The 14,451-nt window shown below is 39.0% G+C and overlaps 1 protein-coding gene across 2 annotated transcripts in view; it reads right to left on the bottom strand.

Moving 5' to 3' along the window:
• Window positions 1-14,451, bottom strand: part of SETD3 (SET domain containing 3, actin histidine methyltransferase) — a 53,495-nt gene that overhangs the window by 9,044 nt on the left and 30,000 nt on the right. For both annotated transcript variants that reach the window (XM_052693359.1, XM_052693360.1), the window contains exons 7-9: window positions 6,234-6,292; window positions 4,857-4,971; window positions 6-80 (exon numbers count right to left, since the gene is read on the bottom strand). In XM_052693359.1, coding sequence (XP_052549319.1) covers window positions 6-80; window positions 4,857-4,971; window positions 6,234-6,292 — 249 coding nt within the window. The remainder of the gene's footprint in view (window positions 1-5; window positions 81-4,856; window positions 4,972-6,233; window positions 6,293-14,451) is intronic.

The following is a 14,451-nucleotide window of genomic DNA, read 5'->3' on the forward strand; positions in this document are numbered from 1 at the left end:
ATTACCTGTTCTCCAGCCTTGAAATCTTGAAGTGCTACACATTCACAACGGTCATCTTCTAAATTGTAGCCTGTAGTGATCTATCCAAGGAAAGAGCAATAAAAGGACCTTAAGCATTTTTTTCTATCTCCCCTGGTGTTGATTAAGCATCATCCAAATGGAAAGCTATATTGACAGTAGCAATTGCATATATTTATTTCTCTACCCAATATAATACAGACCGTAATAAATGTTTCATGATTTCTAATCAATCTGTCTTTAAAATTCTCTCTGAATTGCAGAAATCTAAGAAAGGAAATAACTGAAGTGAATAGAAGACTGTGAAACAAAGTACGATAGAATCACAGAATCATAAAATTGCTTGGCTTGGAACCTGTTAGGGTTCCAAGCTCCTTGCCATGGGGGTTGCCACCCACCAGATCAAGCTGCCCAGGGCTCCATCCAAACTGACTCTGAAGACCTCCAGTGATGGGGCATTCACAGTTTCTCTGGGCAACCTGTTCCAGTGCCTCACCACCCCCTGAGTAATTTTCTCCTAGTATTTAATGTAAATCCCCCTTCTAGTTTGAAACCGTTACACCTTGTTCTATCACTATTAGACTCTGTAGAAAGTTTGTCTCTCTCCTGCCTATAAGCTCCCCTTATGTACTGAAAGGCAATGAGGTTTCCCTGGGGCGTCCTCTTCTCCAGACTGAACAAGCACAGCTCCCTTAATGTTTCTTCACAGAAGAGGTGTTCCAGCCCACCGACGACCTGCATGGTCTCCTCTGAACCTGCTCCAACAGTTCCACGTCTTTCTTGCAGTGGGGCCCCCTGATGTGGATGCAGTATTTCAGATGGGACCTCACAAGGGCAGAGTACAGGGAGACAATCACTTCTCTCACTCTGCTGGCCACAGCTGGTAAAGATGCTGAAGAGCACAGGTTCAAAGACAGACTCTTGGGGGATATCACTTGTCACCGACTGTCTCCCCTACTTGTTCCATGCTAAAGCTAGTTGTTTCTTATAAAAAGTTCTTGAGCTTTCTGTCACTCCCACGAGTGCCTGCAGGAGCCTATGACAGTTCTACGTTCTGTGTTTTATCCTTCAACTACTAGCACATTTTTGATCTCCCAGTGAAAATGGATTAGATGACTGTAGTGGATATAATCTTCAGAAAATTATAATCCATATGCAAATAATCTCTTTATCTGAAGTTGGATCACATCCTTAACACGCTAACAGGATTTTTCTTTTAGTAGACAAAGGAAGAGGGCAAATTTCTTGACCAACCTGCACATCATCAGAACGATCGAGGATTCACACCAGCAAGTAAGGCTATTCTAAAAATGTAATACTTTGCCATTACTTTGAATATTATTATAAACATACAGACACAGATGCAAATACAGGCTGAAACAAAATCTGTCGCACAATCAGAAAACAACTATTATGGCAGGCGTTCTGAATTTAGTCTGAATTTTAAAAGCTAACTTATTGAAAAATATGCTCTATAGGAAAACTTAGAAGAAGCCGAAGTTTCTTTATCGGTCTTCGTAAATGAATAAATATTCCTTCATAAGCTGACTTAAAATCAAGTTTAACTACACTATGATTCCCATCTTGGATGAAATTTGTCCAAAGACAGAACTCCATGGGTTATTCTGAAAGCCTGGTCAATGGTTTACATATTAATAGCTTTACACTGCTTGCATAACCAAAGGTGCATTTGTAAGCCAAAACAATGCTTTCAAAGTGACCACAGGGAACTTGCCTCAGACGCAGCACATCCAAAATGGCAGCCACAAGCTAGGGCAGCCTGGCCCTGTGGGACACTTGCGTAACTGCACTGCACACAGATGCCACCACTTAAGATCTATTAAAAGGACTTGCGGTGTGCTGAGATCAGAAGAGAACATTAGAGTCATGCAACACAGGCTACTGCAAAAGACAGACTGCAGTGTTTCAACACACAAGTTCCTGTGCTTTCATTATGCTGGATTGAACAATTTCTAATTAAGATCCACCGTGTACAAAGTTATTCAACCTTGAACTGACGGTTGCAAGTGAAGAGGATTTGCCCTCACTATTACAAGGTATCCTCCTGGTTGTAATGTGGTAATACAGTTACCTTCTCAAAAACTGCCAAGATCATTCAAAAGAAAAGAGAAAACTCTTGACACCATTTGCTCTGTCCTTATTTATTTTTTTTCAAGTGTAAACTCAATGAAATATATGAACACTCCTTTCCAGGCTCTCCAAAGGACTGTGTAACAGGAGAATTTCAAGAATTGGAAGAATTCCAGTACGTTAAGGGAAGGATTTGGTCAGTTTAAGCATGCTTCACTAGACTACCACTACTGTTTTGAGGCTGTTATTTCTCTTTCTTTTATGGGTTGAGTGGTGTTGTTTTATTTCCTTTGTTTTAAACAGCAGCACATCTAAAAGGCTTTTCTGAAAAGCATAATGGAGTGCTAGACTTACTTCCTCTTTCTTTTAATAACAGTCATGTAACAGAATTAACAGGGTGATTACTTCTCTTCCCACATCATGGCTGACAAATTGCATCCCTCCAGTTTTATTTCTGAAGCAGACCTGCATATGAATTTCAAGTTTTGCTTAAAGCATACAGTACTCTGCTTGGTCAGTGATTATGGATGGACACAGCCCAATAGGCAGAGTGTAGCCTATTTAAAGCTCTGGCAGAACTGGTAATCAACCTCTGACTGTCAAAATACAATCCCACTAAAGAATAACTATGAGAAATGCATGAAGACAACCATTTTGATATAGTTCTTAGAGGAAGGTTGATCTAATTAATACTGTCAGAAGCACAAAAAAGCAGGATGGACCTGGCTACAGTTAAAACCCAAAGAGCATTTTATTATCCACTTGGGTAATGGGGCCCTGTAGAAAACAGCAAGAACAGGAATACGTAGTAGGCCACTGACTCAGGAAGCATTTCAGTATCTTTGGAATAGACTACAGTGGTACATACAATACCATCTCTCATGTCTTATTTTCATACAGTAAACTGTTTATTCCATGTGCTATATCTACAGCAGAATCCACCCTCATCCCACTCTACAGCAACATAAACCAAAAACAGGCAGCTTACAGTTACCTTAGCAGGTTTTTTTTTTCTTCTCAATTTCTACCATACAACACACAGAATGAAAAATGCTGAGTAGCTTTTCTTACTGTCAGTGTTCTAGCTGTCTGTCCTTCCTAAGCCTATAGCTATTTTAAAGTAGCTTGTGTGGAAATATGAAACAAATGAGTAAAGTCTGTACAGAAATTCAAATTATTTAAGATTCTTCCCTTCCCCTCTTCTCTTTTTTAGGATACACTCAAGCATTAAAAATTGCTTAGAGCCCTGATATACTACTGCACTAGCAGGTTTGGCTCCAGACACTGGCTCCATATCAAACCCAATGTAAAGGAACATAATAAAGATAAAAAATTACTTTATCAATTTAAATATAAGTTTGAATGACTAAAACAACATACCTAACTGCTCTTTTAATATGGGCTAGTTATTTTTTTCCCTCCCAGAACCTTAATTCTCTTCCCCTTTCCCTTTAATCCCAACTTTGAAGGCATTCATTAAGGGCTGTCTAATGAATACAGGCAAGTCCCTGCAAAAGTATCATAAAGAGAAGCCCAGCAGAAGGGTACAAGAAGTACTGATGCATGCAGCTAAGACTTACATTACAAAAATATACATTTGTGAATTCAAAGCAATTTTCTTGATATCAGAGATTCTCATACAAGAGAAATCAAAGTTGTGAGACTGCAAAATAGTGAAAAGCAAGAATCAGTACTAGAACACAGGAGAAAAAAAATACAATAGCCAAACTTGCAACTTTGTAGCCTGGCTTTTGGTGCTTAATTGGAACAATCATGGTAAAAATAAATAAACTAAGTATCAAGTGAAAAACTACTTGTTTTACATTTTGTTCATGTAAAGGAAGCTTTTCTTACAGCAACAATAGCAACACATGCTGTTGTCCTAACACTCACATCAACTCTCCTACAAAAGGACTAGATTACTTGAAATATAATGGTCATATTTACTACTTAAATAATACTATTTCCTGGAAATAAAATTTTAGAATGTAAATCTTGAAGCATACACAACATTGGCTAAACAACACTGATAAAGTGTCCTCTTACAGTTTTCCATTTCCTCACTTCAACATTAACTAGCCTGTTAATGAAATCAAGACCTTATCCTCTAAACCAGCTCACGTAAGACAAAACGTCAGCAGATCTGACTTTCTATACATGTGTCACCTTTTAAATGTTTAATATGCCCTAAAGTAGCATTTTTGCATTTTGTTTCTTTGATGTAGTAACTGTTTTTGTTGAACTGAGCTTTGTTCTTGTCATTGCTGTCTCCATAACAAGGTTCTCTGGGCACAGTTAAGAGAGCAGATAGTATTTCTTAGCTGCAAATTTCTAACCACTTTCCTTTATGGTAGCTACAAGAGGTAACCCTCCATCACTGCTGACTTTCATATTCTCAGTACAGATCTATTTAGTATTGTGAATCTTTGTCAGATTAGTCAGAAACTTTATGTCAGAAAAATGGTTGGAAAAAAAAAAGGTGTCGTGTAGCTGGAACACAACTGTATACAATCAAATTTCTAAATGTTTGTTTATATGAAGAAAGCTCTCCTGAAAAACTAATATAAGACATTTAAGAAATTGATAAATCTGTCTTTCAGCTGTAAGATTTTTTTAGGGTCAAGTCAGGAAGATAGAATAACTGTATTAAGAAGTGTAATGAAAAGTTACTAAAACTGTTTGCTGGCATTTGAAAGGCTTAATACTTAAGCCTTAAAGCCTTTCAACAACGCTGAAGTAAACCTTACCAGTCCATTAGTATGATTACACATGTCCCATAGAGGTATTAGAGCCAACGTAACTCTGGAACCATCTTCTGTTGGAATCTGGTTCTGCCGTGTCATAACAGAGGAAACTGCCCATCTACGAAAATAAAGAACATCAGGTGTTCATGCTCAATACATCAATGTACAGAGAGCCTGTAACACAAATCTGGAGCAGACATTTACACAAGGAATTTCCAAATTTATTTTTTTTAAATAATATGTTAATAACAGCAAGAGGTAACAGAAGAATCATTCAAAACTGTTCTAAGTCGGGTTAAGTGAATGAAATTCCAGCTATGTATTCAAACACAGGAATCTTTGGAAAAGCTGAATATCCCAGTATTTCCTAAACATTTCTGGAATTCCATTTCATTGCATTTCAGACAAAAAGGAATATCTAATGACAGAAAATAGAAATCTTCAAGTATCACTATACTCTGGTCTTAGTATACACATCACTGCTCTTCTTGAAAAAACAAATACCACCAGGAGAAGGTCAAAAGAATTTTAACTCCCCAGAACCCATAAATAGTAACAGGATTAGACTTTCAGAAGGTTTGGTGTTTTTTTTCCTGAAGTGCTCCAGATTGCTTACAAAGGTATGGTCAACTTAAATTTTAATTCATTTCTTAAATAACAAGTTAAAACCATGGATAGCTTTGCTATACAATTTCAATACAAACATCATTTGAAACATAACAGTAGGATTTTTCTTTTTTATCTGAAAAATTTTAGTCCACTTCACTTGCAAGTTGGCATGTTCCTCTGCAGCCTTGTAAGTGAAGCAGGCATGCTTCAGATGTGCAAGTTTCGTAGACTTACCCAGAAGCTTCTCAGACCTCATGAATGCCTTTTACTCCAGCTATTTTAATCACTTAACAGAATTTAGCTCATCATTTTAATTATTCTCATTTTTATTGTAATTATGTCACCCCCCCCATATTACCTCCGAGTGACATTCAAGGTTCATATCTACAACTTAAGTTTTCCAGCTTTCCAGTTCAACATCCACTGTAAATATTTGCTACTACGCATTGGTAAAGCCTCTTACAAAATTAAATCTAAAAAAAAAATCCACAAAAACAAAACAAACAGCAAAATGAACCGAATTATTTTCTTAAAAAATAACCAATTATCTTACTAATCTCAAACTGCATGTGCCAGTTGGCTAAATTTACTACTCATGACTATTCCTTTGAAACTATTAAAATATGCATATTTATTTTACTTTCCTCATTAAGTATATTAGTATCAAACCCTACGTTTAACATTTCAAGACTGTGCTTTCCCATCAATGAAGCATTACCAGGGCCCATCAGTTCACACACAGCAAAAAAGAATTAAAACAGACAGACCAACCTGTAGTCGTCATAAGTGAAAGAATCCTTTAAGGGCAGTTTGCTGGCATTAGGATGGGTCTGGGAAACACAAGTTTCAGAAAAAGGTGGAAAGAGAAAGAAAACAGAAATCAGTCAGCAGAATTTCATTATTTAGCTGCCTAACAGATCCTAACAAGAGCCAAATGAAGCAGGAGGCGTCCAGCCGCGCTACAGAGGGATCATCATGCTATTATGCTCTCATACATCACTGTCAACTTAATTTGTTGTGCCCAGCAGCCGCCATAAATCTGTTTCTTCATATTTCAGGACTGGAACCCACAGACATCATACAAAAATAATAATAAAAAAAATTAAGGTGGACTGAGTATGCAAAGGTAAAACAAAACACAGCTCTGCAGGGAGGGAGAAAGAAATCAGACAATAAACACACATTAGGTTTCAGCAGCTCTCTCCATTTCCTCTTTCCTGCAATAGCAGTAAAGCACTTCACTTGTTCAAGGAAAAGAATACGTTTTTCATTTCTTCCCCTATACCTGTAGTAGTCGTTGGTTTTTTTGTTTGGGGTTTTTTTTTTTTTTTCAGTAAAAGCTGCACTTCACTTCAGAAATCAAACCGATTAAAATATTTACAAAGCCTTGGTGACAAACAGATGAGACCATATACCTACATCAACAGTCCACACATACCCTGCTTTAAAAGCAAAGTAACCCCACTCGAGAAAGACAATTGTAGTCCTCGCTGACAAGCAAAATCTATAGATTTGTAAAAGGCTTTAAGTAGCCCTAATGCCTGGTACTTCCCTAATGAATTGCCTTGTTTCAACTTGCAAACAACACAGGTAGTTTTCAGCCTACACTCGCACACTTCAGAACTTCATCCCAGCTCGCAAGCGTAAAGCCATAACAACATAAATTCTACTCTTCAGGTTCAATTAGGTCTCACAGACAAATTGAAGCCAGTGATCAAACGTTATTTCAAAAGATACAGATGAATGCTGCCCCGCTCTGTCCCCGTGACGCTGTAAGGCAGCAGCTCCATGCAGCGCCTTACTCCTGATGCATTAGCATCACAAGTGCGCGGCAATTCATCATCGCTCTCCGTAATGTACTTGCTGGCACGGTGTGCAGGACAGTAGGGGATGAGGTAAAAGTGGCTCAAACCGTAAATCAATTAGAAAACAAAAGCTTGCGCTCAACGCGCAATTTTAGGCAAATTATATATTACAAAAGACTGCCAATTGGGTGCTCGGTCCCAGGTGCCCCTCGGTTAACCCTTTGGGCGAGTTAGCGCTAGACGCCGCCGTCCTTCCCCTCGCCTTTTGGTTACGTTTTAAAGCGCACTGCCGCCAATTTTCCATCACGCCGGTGAGCCGGGCACGGCACGGCACGGCACGGCTTTCCTTGCAGCGGCACTTGACGGAACTGTCGCCTCTCACCGAGCCGTGCAAACAAACCCAAGAGACACCCCGAGCAGCACGCTTCGGGAGACGTCTGGCCCGCGTTTGTTCTTACAAATTCCGTCTCCCACGTTATTCCTTCGCGACAATTTCACGCCAGTGTTTTATTGCTAGCATTAACGATCGGTTCTACAGCGACAGGACGCGATGCACTAAGCGGGGAAAGCCCGCAGGCAGGAGCCGGCCCGGCCGTGCCCCGCGCCGCACGGCGCCTCAGCGGAGGGCCGCCCCTGCCACCTGCCGGCCAAAGGCGGAACGGCGCCTCGTCCGGCCGGGCGCGGAGCGGGTCGGGGCAGATGAAGGACGACGAAAGCCCCCCTAGCAGCTGTCGTGACCGGCGTTCGGCAGGAAGGGTCCGATTGTAAGGAACCAACTTGAATTTTGGGATTCCACTACGTGCTCCGCAGACTTCCCCGTTCGTAACTCCCTCCAACTCTGCGCTGAGACAGCCCAGACATCACTCACATAAACACCAGCAAATTATAGTAAGGTATAATCAATAGCCTTCTAATAAAAGACACAAGGCAGAATACAAACCCTGGTGTACACGATTACCATATTTATAACATTTTGTGACACGAGAAACTAGCAGCTATTTAAAAGTTAAGATGCTCCAATGTCAGCGCATTTATGTTAGCTTTCTGACCTGGGCTATGCTGGTATTAACTTAAAAACCCTACAGATTATAAGAATCTGAAGACACACAAAAAAGAACGATATTCTGATTAAAAAATTGATTTAGTATGCAGCTTCTCTTTATGGTCCCTTGGTAAAAATGAAATCTCCCTAACAAACACTTAATAAAACCTGTCAATATATCTAGAAAGAAAAATGACACAAATGCATTAAGTATTAAATACCCTTGAAAAAAAGTCACATATTCCATGAATTTTTGATGCACTATCTTGACATTAATGTAAAACCTTGATATTTATAATTGACAGATATTTAATAAAGTATAGAAGATGTCTGCTGCACAGCATGCAAATTGCTTAGACTGATCAAAAAGATACAGACGTATTTAAACTAAACAAACATTTGATACGTAAAAAAACCCAATAAAGCAGACCTAGCTTTTATCGGTTTATACACCTAGGTCTCTACAGATTAGCTATGAAGCATGACATATCCACCACATGAATCCTGATTTTAACTTCCCAAGTCTGTTATGAAGTAGTTTCATAAAGTTGGGAGGGGAAAAGCTTTAAATAAAAAATGGAAACATGAAATGTGAATATATTCATTTAGATGCAGGTCCTGACATTCTACTGAAAGAGTTATTATAAAGAACAAATACCATCTATTTAGTTACCCTCTCTGTGAAAATATTGTCAGAGCTGGCAATCAGGGTGATGACCACTGCAAAAACAAATAGCAGCATGTTGAATTTCATTTTCCTCCTGATGCTGCTATTCTTAAAGAAAAAAAATAAAAAATGCTTCTTCCCCTTCAGCGTTCCAAGCCTTCTTTGAGACATTTGGAGGATATCTCAAAATAACCAAAAATATTAAAAAGTAGCAGTGATCGCTGCCAGATTGTCTGCAGCCACTGTGGAAAGAGACAGACTGTTATTCTAGTCACCTAAAACACTATCAGACTAGAAGCCAGTTACACAGTATGGCAACCGGATAAAGGGGGGAAAAAAATCCCCAACAACAAGAAAAAAGGCTTCTAAATATTTTTCTCTCTGGAAAGCAGTGATATCCAAGGGTTCACATCTCATGTTCAGTGTTGCACGAGAAAGCACAACTCCTGATGCCCCCAGAGGGGCCTTCACAATAATAATTTCCTCATCATGTTTTTGGACAGGCTTTAGAAGATTAATGATTCTCAAATCTCAACCTTGACGTTAGATGACTCCTCCACTTTTGAGGGGGCTTATTTTTATTTGGACAGGATGAAGGATTAGATGTAGAAAGGGTGGGTGCCTTTCCAGCTGAGAAGCCATCACAACCTCACTCCTGCTATCCAGCCTACACAAGCATTAACCTCCTGTACAAGAATGGGCAGACTATTAGAGACTACACCCCTTACCCCATTCAATCATGAAATGCCAAAGCTCATTTATCAGAGCTCCCAATCTCAACAAAAGCCATCAACAATCTCAACAACTGCCATTAAAAGGAGCTTAATATCTGCTTCTTTACCAAGTGATGCTGTGTACAAGTCCTATTACTGTAACATGCAATAAAGCTTCTAGATAAAATCAGAACTAGAGTTTACAAAGTGTTAAATTTGCATTTATATGTATGCTGCTACTTTTCGGGAAAAGAACCGATGTATGTGCAAAGACATGTTGGCCAGCATATTTCCTTTTACAATTAGCCCTTCCATTTCATGAAGAAGAAAAAGCTAACAGAATCACTGGATATAATCAAAGTGAATGGAGTTTTTTTTTGTTCTTTTTTTTGTTATTTTTTTGGAAGACACCACCTCTAAGTTGAGATAAGCCACCCACCTGAGTAATCTACCACTCCACTCTAATACCTAACTAGAAAACAGTCCTTGTTTAAATCTCTTTTCTGCATTTTAACTCAACACTGTACACATCCTTCAAGTAGTGACAGACTCATGAATAAGTTTCATGTGTTTATAGATACAGAGGTGGTTGAACTTCTGTGAAGGACATTTCAAGTACACACAAGTCCAAGGAAAAGTAACAGACAATCTCTGTATCAATATTACTAAATCAGATTTCAATATTCTCAAGAACCTCTTGTGTACTGCTAAAGTAGAAACAGCTCCATTTCTATGTTGAGAAAGCATCATATGAAGTGCTGAGATTATATTGAGGATATCATTCCCCACCCCAGCAACCCTAAACTAAAACACTAAGAGTACTCGAAACCAAGTTAAAGCCAAAAACAGTTTAAACTTCCACCCTGTTAACTTTAATTCCTTTGAACAAAAAGCCCAAGGGTTTGTTCCTTTTGACCAAACAATTTATTTCCTCCCCTTCTTTACAGATTCTTCCCTCTTTCCAGTGTACTCATTAGCATGGGGAGATTTTGTTATGAGCCTTGTTGGATGCTACTTGATGGTTTCGGGCCAATGTGTAGGTGTATGAAAACACAAACACACACCACACACACACTTTCAGGGCCAGAAGCAGGAAGATCTGTCAGCATTTGCTGGTTACTGTCCCTTTCCTAGTTCTGCAAATCCTTTGAAGCAGCAGCCTTGAAGAGAAACTCCTCTCTGTGGAGCAGCTGAGGCTTTAACTGCCCTAAAGCTAAGTAAAATAAAGAATTCAGAATGGAGGATCCTAGTGATCTACAGGGAAACTAGAATTCTTTTTTTCCATTGGACGTATGCTGCCTAACCTAACAAGGGAAAGCCAGTTCACCATACAGGATAGGAGAAAAAGCTGAAGATTATTTTACTTTGTAATAACATTTCATAACTACAGAGGCTTGCTTTGGAATTTTCAAACAGCCTGATTCATTAAGCATTAGGAATCAGATCTACAAATGTACTGATGACTGTTACATGATTTTTCTTATGGAAGAAAGACAATCCTACTCCACAAAATCCAATCCTAAAATTAAAGATGTATTGCAGGACTGAAACTTATTAAACTAAGTAACAGTGTTGCTTATTCTTTATGTCAGCAATTTTTATTTACTTTCTGCCAACATATACACAAGAAAGCACTGTTCCACACTATTATGGGATTCATGTAGTGGAAGCAGACTAGAATGACTCCTCCCGGTGCAATGGAATTTAACTGCATCATCCATTTTTTTTGTACCTTCTACCTGAAAAAAAATTGTGCTTAGTTGATGAGAAAGCAGTGGCATAACAGACAGCTCAACCATGACATCAGTTGCTAACTTGAGTGTCTGAAGGACCAACAGCCCACCTCATATGCAAAATGGACACTACTGTTTGACAGAAGACACAGTAAAGATTTTCAAACAACAGCAAACCAGTATCCTACTTACAAACCTGCAGCTACTTTATTAAATGGAGGCAAGACAGTGACTGACTTTTTAACATCCACTTCATGAAATACAGGATATTTCTTTATCTTTTCCCAAATAAGAAGCCAATTAGTTATGACACAAAATAGTGACCAAGTTTCCTCCACCTTTTCCTGTCCCCTCACAGAGCTAAATGAAGATCCCCAGGGGCTGAAGGAATGAAGAGGAGAGCACACGGTGAGAATGGGCTCGTTTCACAGTGAGACAGCCCCCCAATCACCCCTCAGACACACTAAGCCTATACCTCATTTGGTAAATGGCCTCACGAAACACGTCTTGTGTTCACGCTGAGCCGGAGATTTATAGATTCTGACTGTAGTTCTTCATGCAGTTACATAAGACAGCTACAGACCTTTGTGAGAAAACTTTATTATGTCTGCATATGGGGATTTACTTACTCTTTAGACTCCGCCTGAAGTTGAAAGTTTACCTTGTTCATTTTATCTAGTGCAAGATAACGATGCTTCATGCTCAAATTCATCACAAGCCTCCATTACTGATTCACTGAATCACTAACCACAAATAAGATCCTTTGATGGAAAGCCTGAAGTGAACTGCTTCAGGAAGTCAGGGAAATGCTTCCTATTCACCACCAGTCCTCTTCTAACAAGCATTAACATTACACACTATGGACAATGCTCTGGTACCTGTGAATCAGCTACTCAAGTTCACAGGTAAATCCTACCAGTTATCACTCTCGTGGAAGCTCAGACCACGATAACTTAAGCTACTGTACTGCACAAGGGACACTGCGTATTGGAGAGGCTAACTCCTGGAGCCAGTTGTACTGGGACTATGGCACACACACAAAACTAAAAACTTATCACTTCCTCTTCAAGTTACATTCAAGTGATAGTACAAGAAAATAAACTTTGGTTTACTTAGCAACATATCAATCTCCTACTGTGTGGAGTATTAGCACTGAGTCTGACTGAAGAGGATAATCCACTTTGTAATTTAGTTAAATTACTAATTTTAACAAAGATAAGTCCCCTGTATAATTTTGTAGTGCTTAAAGAATACATCCTTTGAGTATTCCGTTCCAAGAAACCTCAGCTTGTTATCATATTTTAAATTTATGGAACATTTGTAACTGCTGTTATATCAAGAAAAATATTAAATCTGCACATTAAGTACAAACTTTATATGAGAAAGTATACTTGGAAGTGCATGATGATCTTTCGGTGTCTACTGAGGCACTCACTTCCACAAAAGACACAGACAACATCTCTGGGGATAAACTCAACTGCCCCAGAAAGTGCAACTTGGTTAAAAAATAGGAATAAAAGCAAATAATGGAAAAGCAAACAGAAAAACAAAAAAGGCTCTACATGCTATTGGCTGTAAAAACAGTTGCCTATCTGCATTCTCAACCGGAAGGGTGGTTGAGAACCCTGCCTTCAAAAAATAAAAAAAGCCTTTAAAGACCACAAGACTAACAAGGAAACGTATTATTCCTCCCAAATGTGGTTTAAACTGTGCAGAAACACATTTTGCTTAGTGCTAGCGTATAAACTTTGAAGTACATCTCTGTTTCTCTAGAGGAAAGAGGGCATTTAGGCTAGTAAATGATACAGATCATAAATGAATGCAAACCATTCAGAATATAAAATATATTAAAACCTACTGATTTGATCTTAACCACTAATGTCCAAAGAAAGATGAGATCCACATCCAAACCAAAAGAAATATTTTATCCTGTCTTGTCCCCATCCAATTTTAAAACATTCTGGCTGTTAAGAAATAACAGACACCACGTAGGATGCGCCTGCATTTTGATCCAGGCCAGCACGGTCCAACTGGCACCCATCGGCTGAATCTGGACCACAGGATGCCTCCATATGGCCTGCCACCTTTTCCTTGGAGGAGCTAGGGAACAGCTGTTTGAGGAGCAAATGCTGCCCAAACAGCCCAACACCTCCTCCTGTGTCCGGCTGGCTCAAAGCCCAAAGCTGTTGCCATGCTCCGGTGGGAGGCAAGGAGGCAACGGAGGAAGAAGGAAGGAGCCCTCCCACCCCTGAAAGGTCTTGAGCTCTTCATCTGGCCAAGACAAATTTAGACACACATAAGCCAGCAAAGCTTGCAGCTGCTTCTCTCATAGAGAGGGGAGGCCACAGGAATGGCCCAACAAAGCCCTAGGATGTGCTGTTATTGTCACCATAGCAGGAGCAGGATATACTAGAAGTGACATAAATAAATAAATATATATATATCAGGAAATTGGCCCAGGTTTGCAAAGTCTATACCACCTTACAGTAAATACACTGAATGGTACAGTACAATCAAACAATCAATCTTCAGTTTGCTGCCAGCAAAACAGACTAATACAATATTTTGGCCCTTACAGAGAAGAAAAACACAGAAAAGCATAAATATATTCCAGCATTAACTGATTATTGATTTATTATTGATCAAGCAGAACAACTCAGCTGCTGAAATTTGGGCAAAGCAAATATAAATAGCAACACTACCATACCTCTGTAACTGCCCACACAATTAAATTTTAAATCCTAAGGCTGACATTTATAGCAGATAAGTAAATAAAGGGAAAAGACAGAATTTACAACAGTGCCATTTTTTTTTTCAGTGACATTGACATTACTTCTGAAAAAAAAGCTGTTTGACTGGCATGCCAATGAGTATAAATTAAATGAGAGACAAAACAGAGTTCTGAGGACCTGGCTGCTACATGATCAAAATTGTATTCTGTTTCCAGGTACATTTACATTTGGCAGTGTATTAAACTCTGTAGAAGTATTAAGATACTCTGTATCTATTATATCAATACAAAAGAAAAT

This window comes from Tympanuchus pallidicinctus, unplaced genomic scaffold (assembly GCF_026119805.1).
Source record: "Tympanuchus pallidicinctus isolate F22 unplaced genomic scaffold, pur_lepc_1.0 scaffold3, whole genome shotgun sequence".
Lineage (NCBI taxonomy): Eukaryota > Metazoa > Chordata > Aves > Galliformes > Phasianidae > Tympanuchus > Tympanuchus pallidicinctus.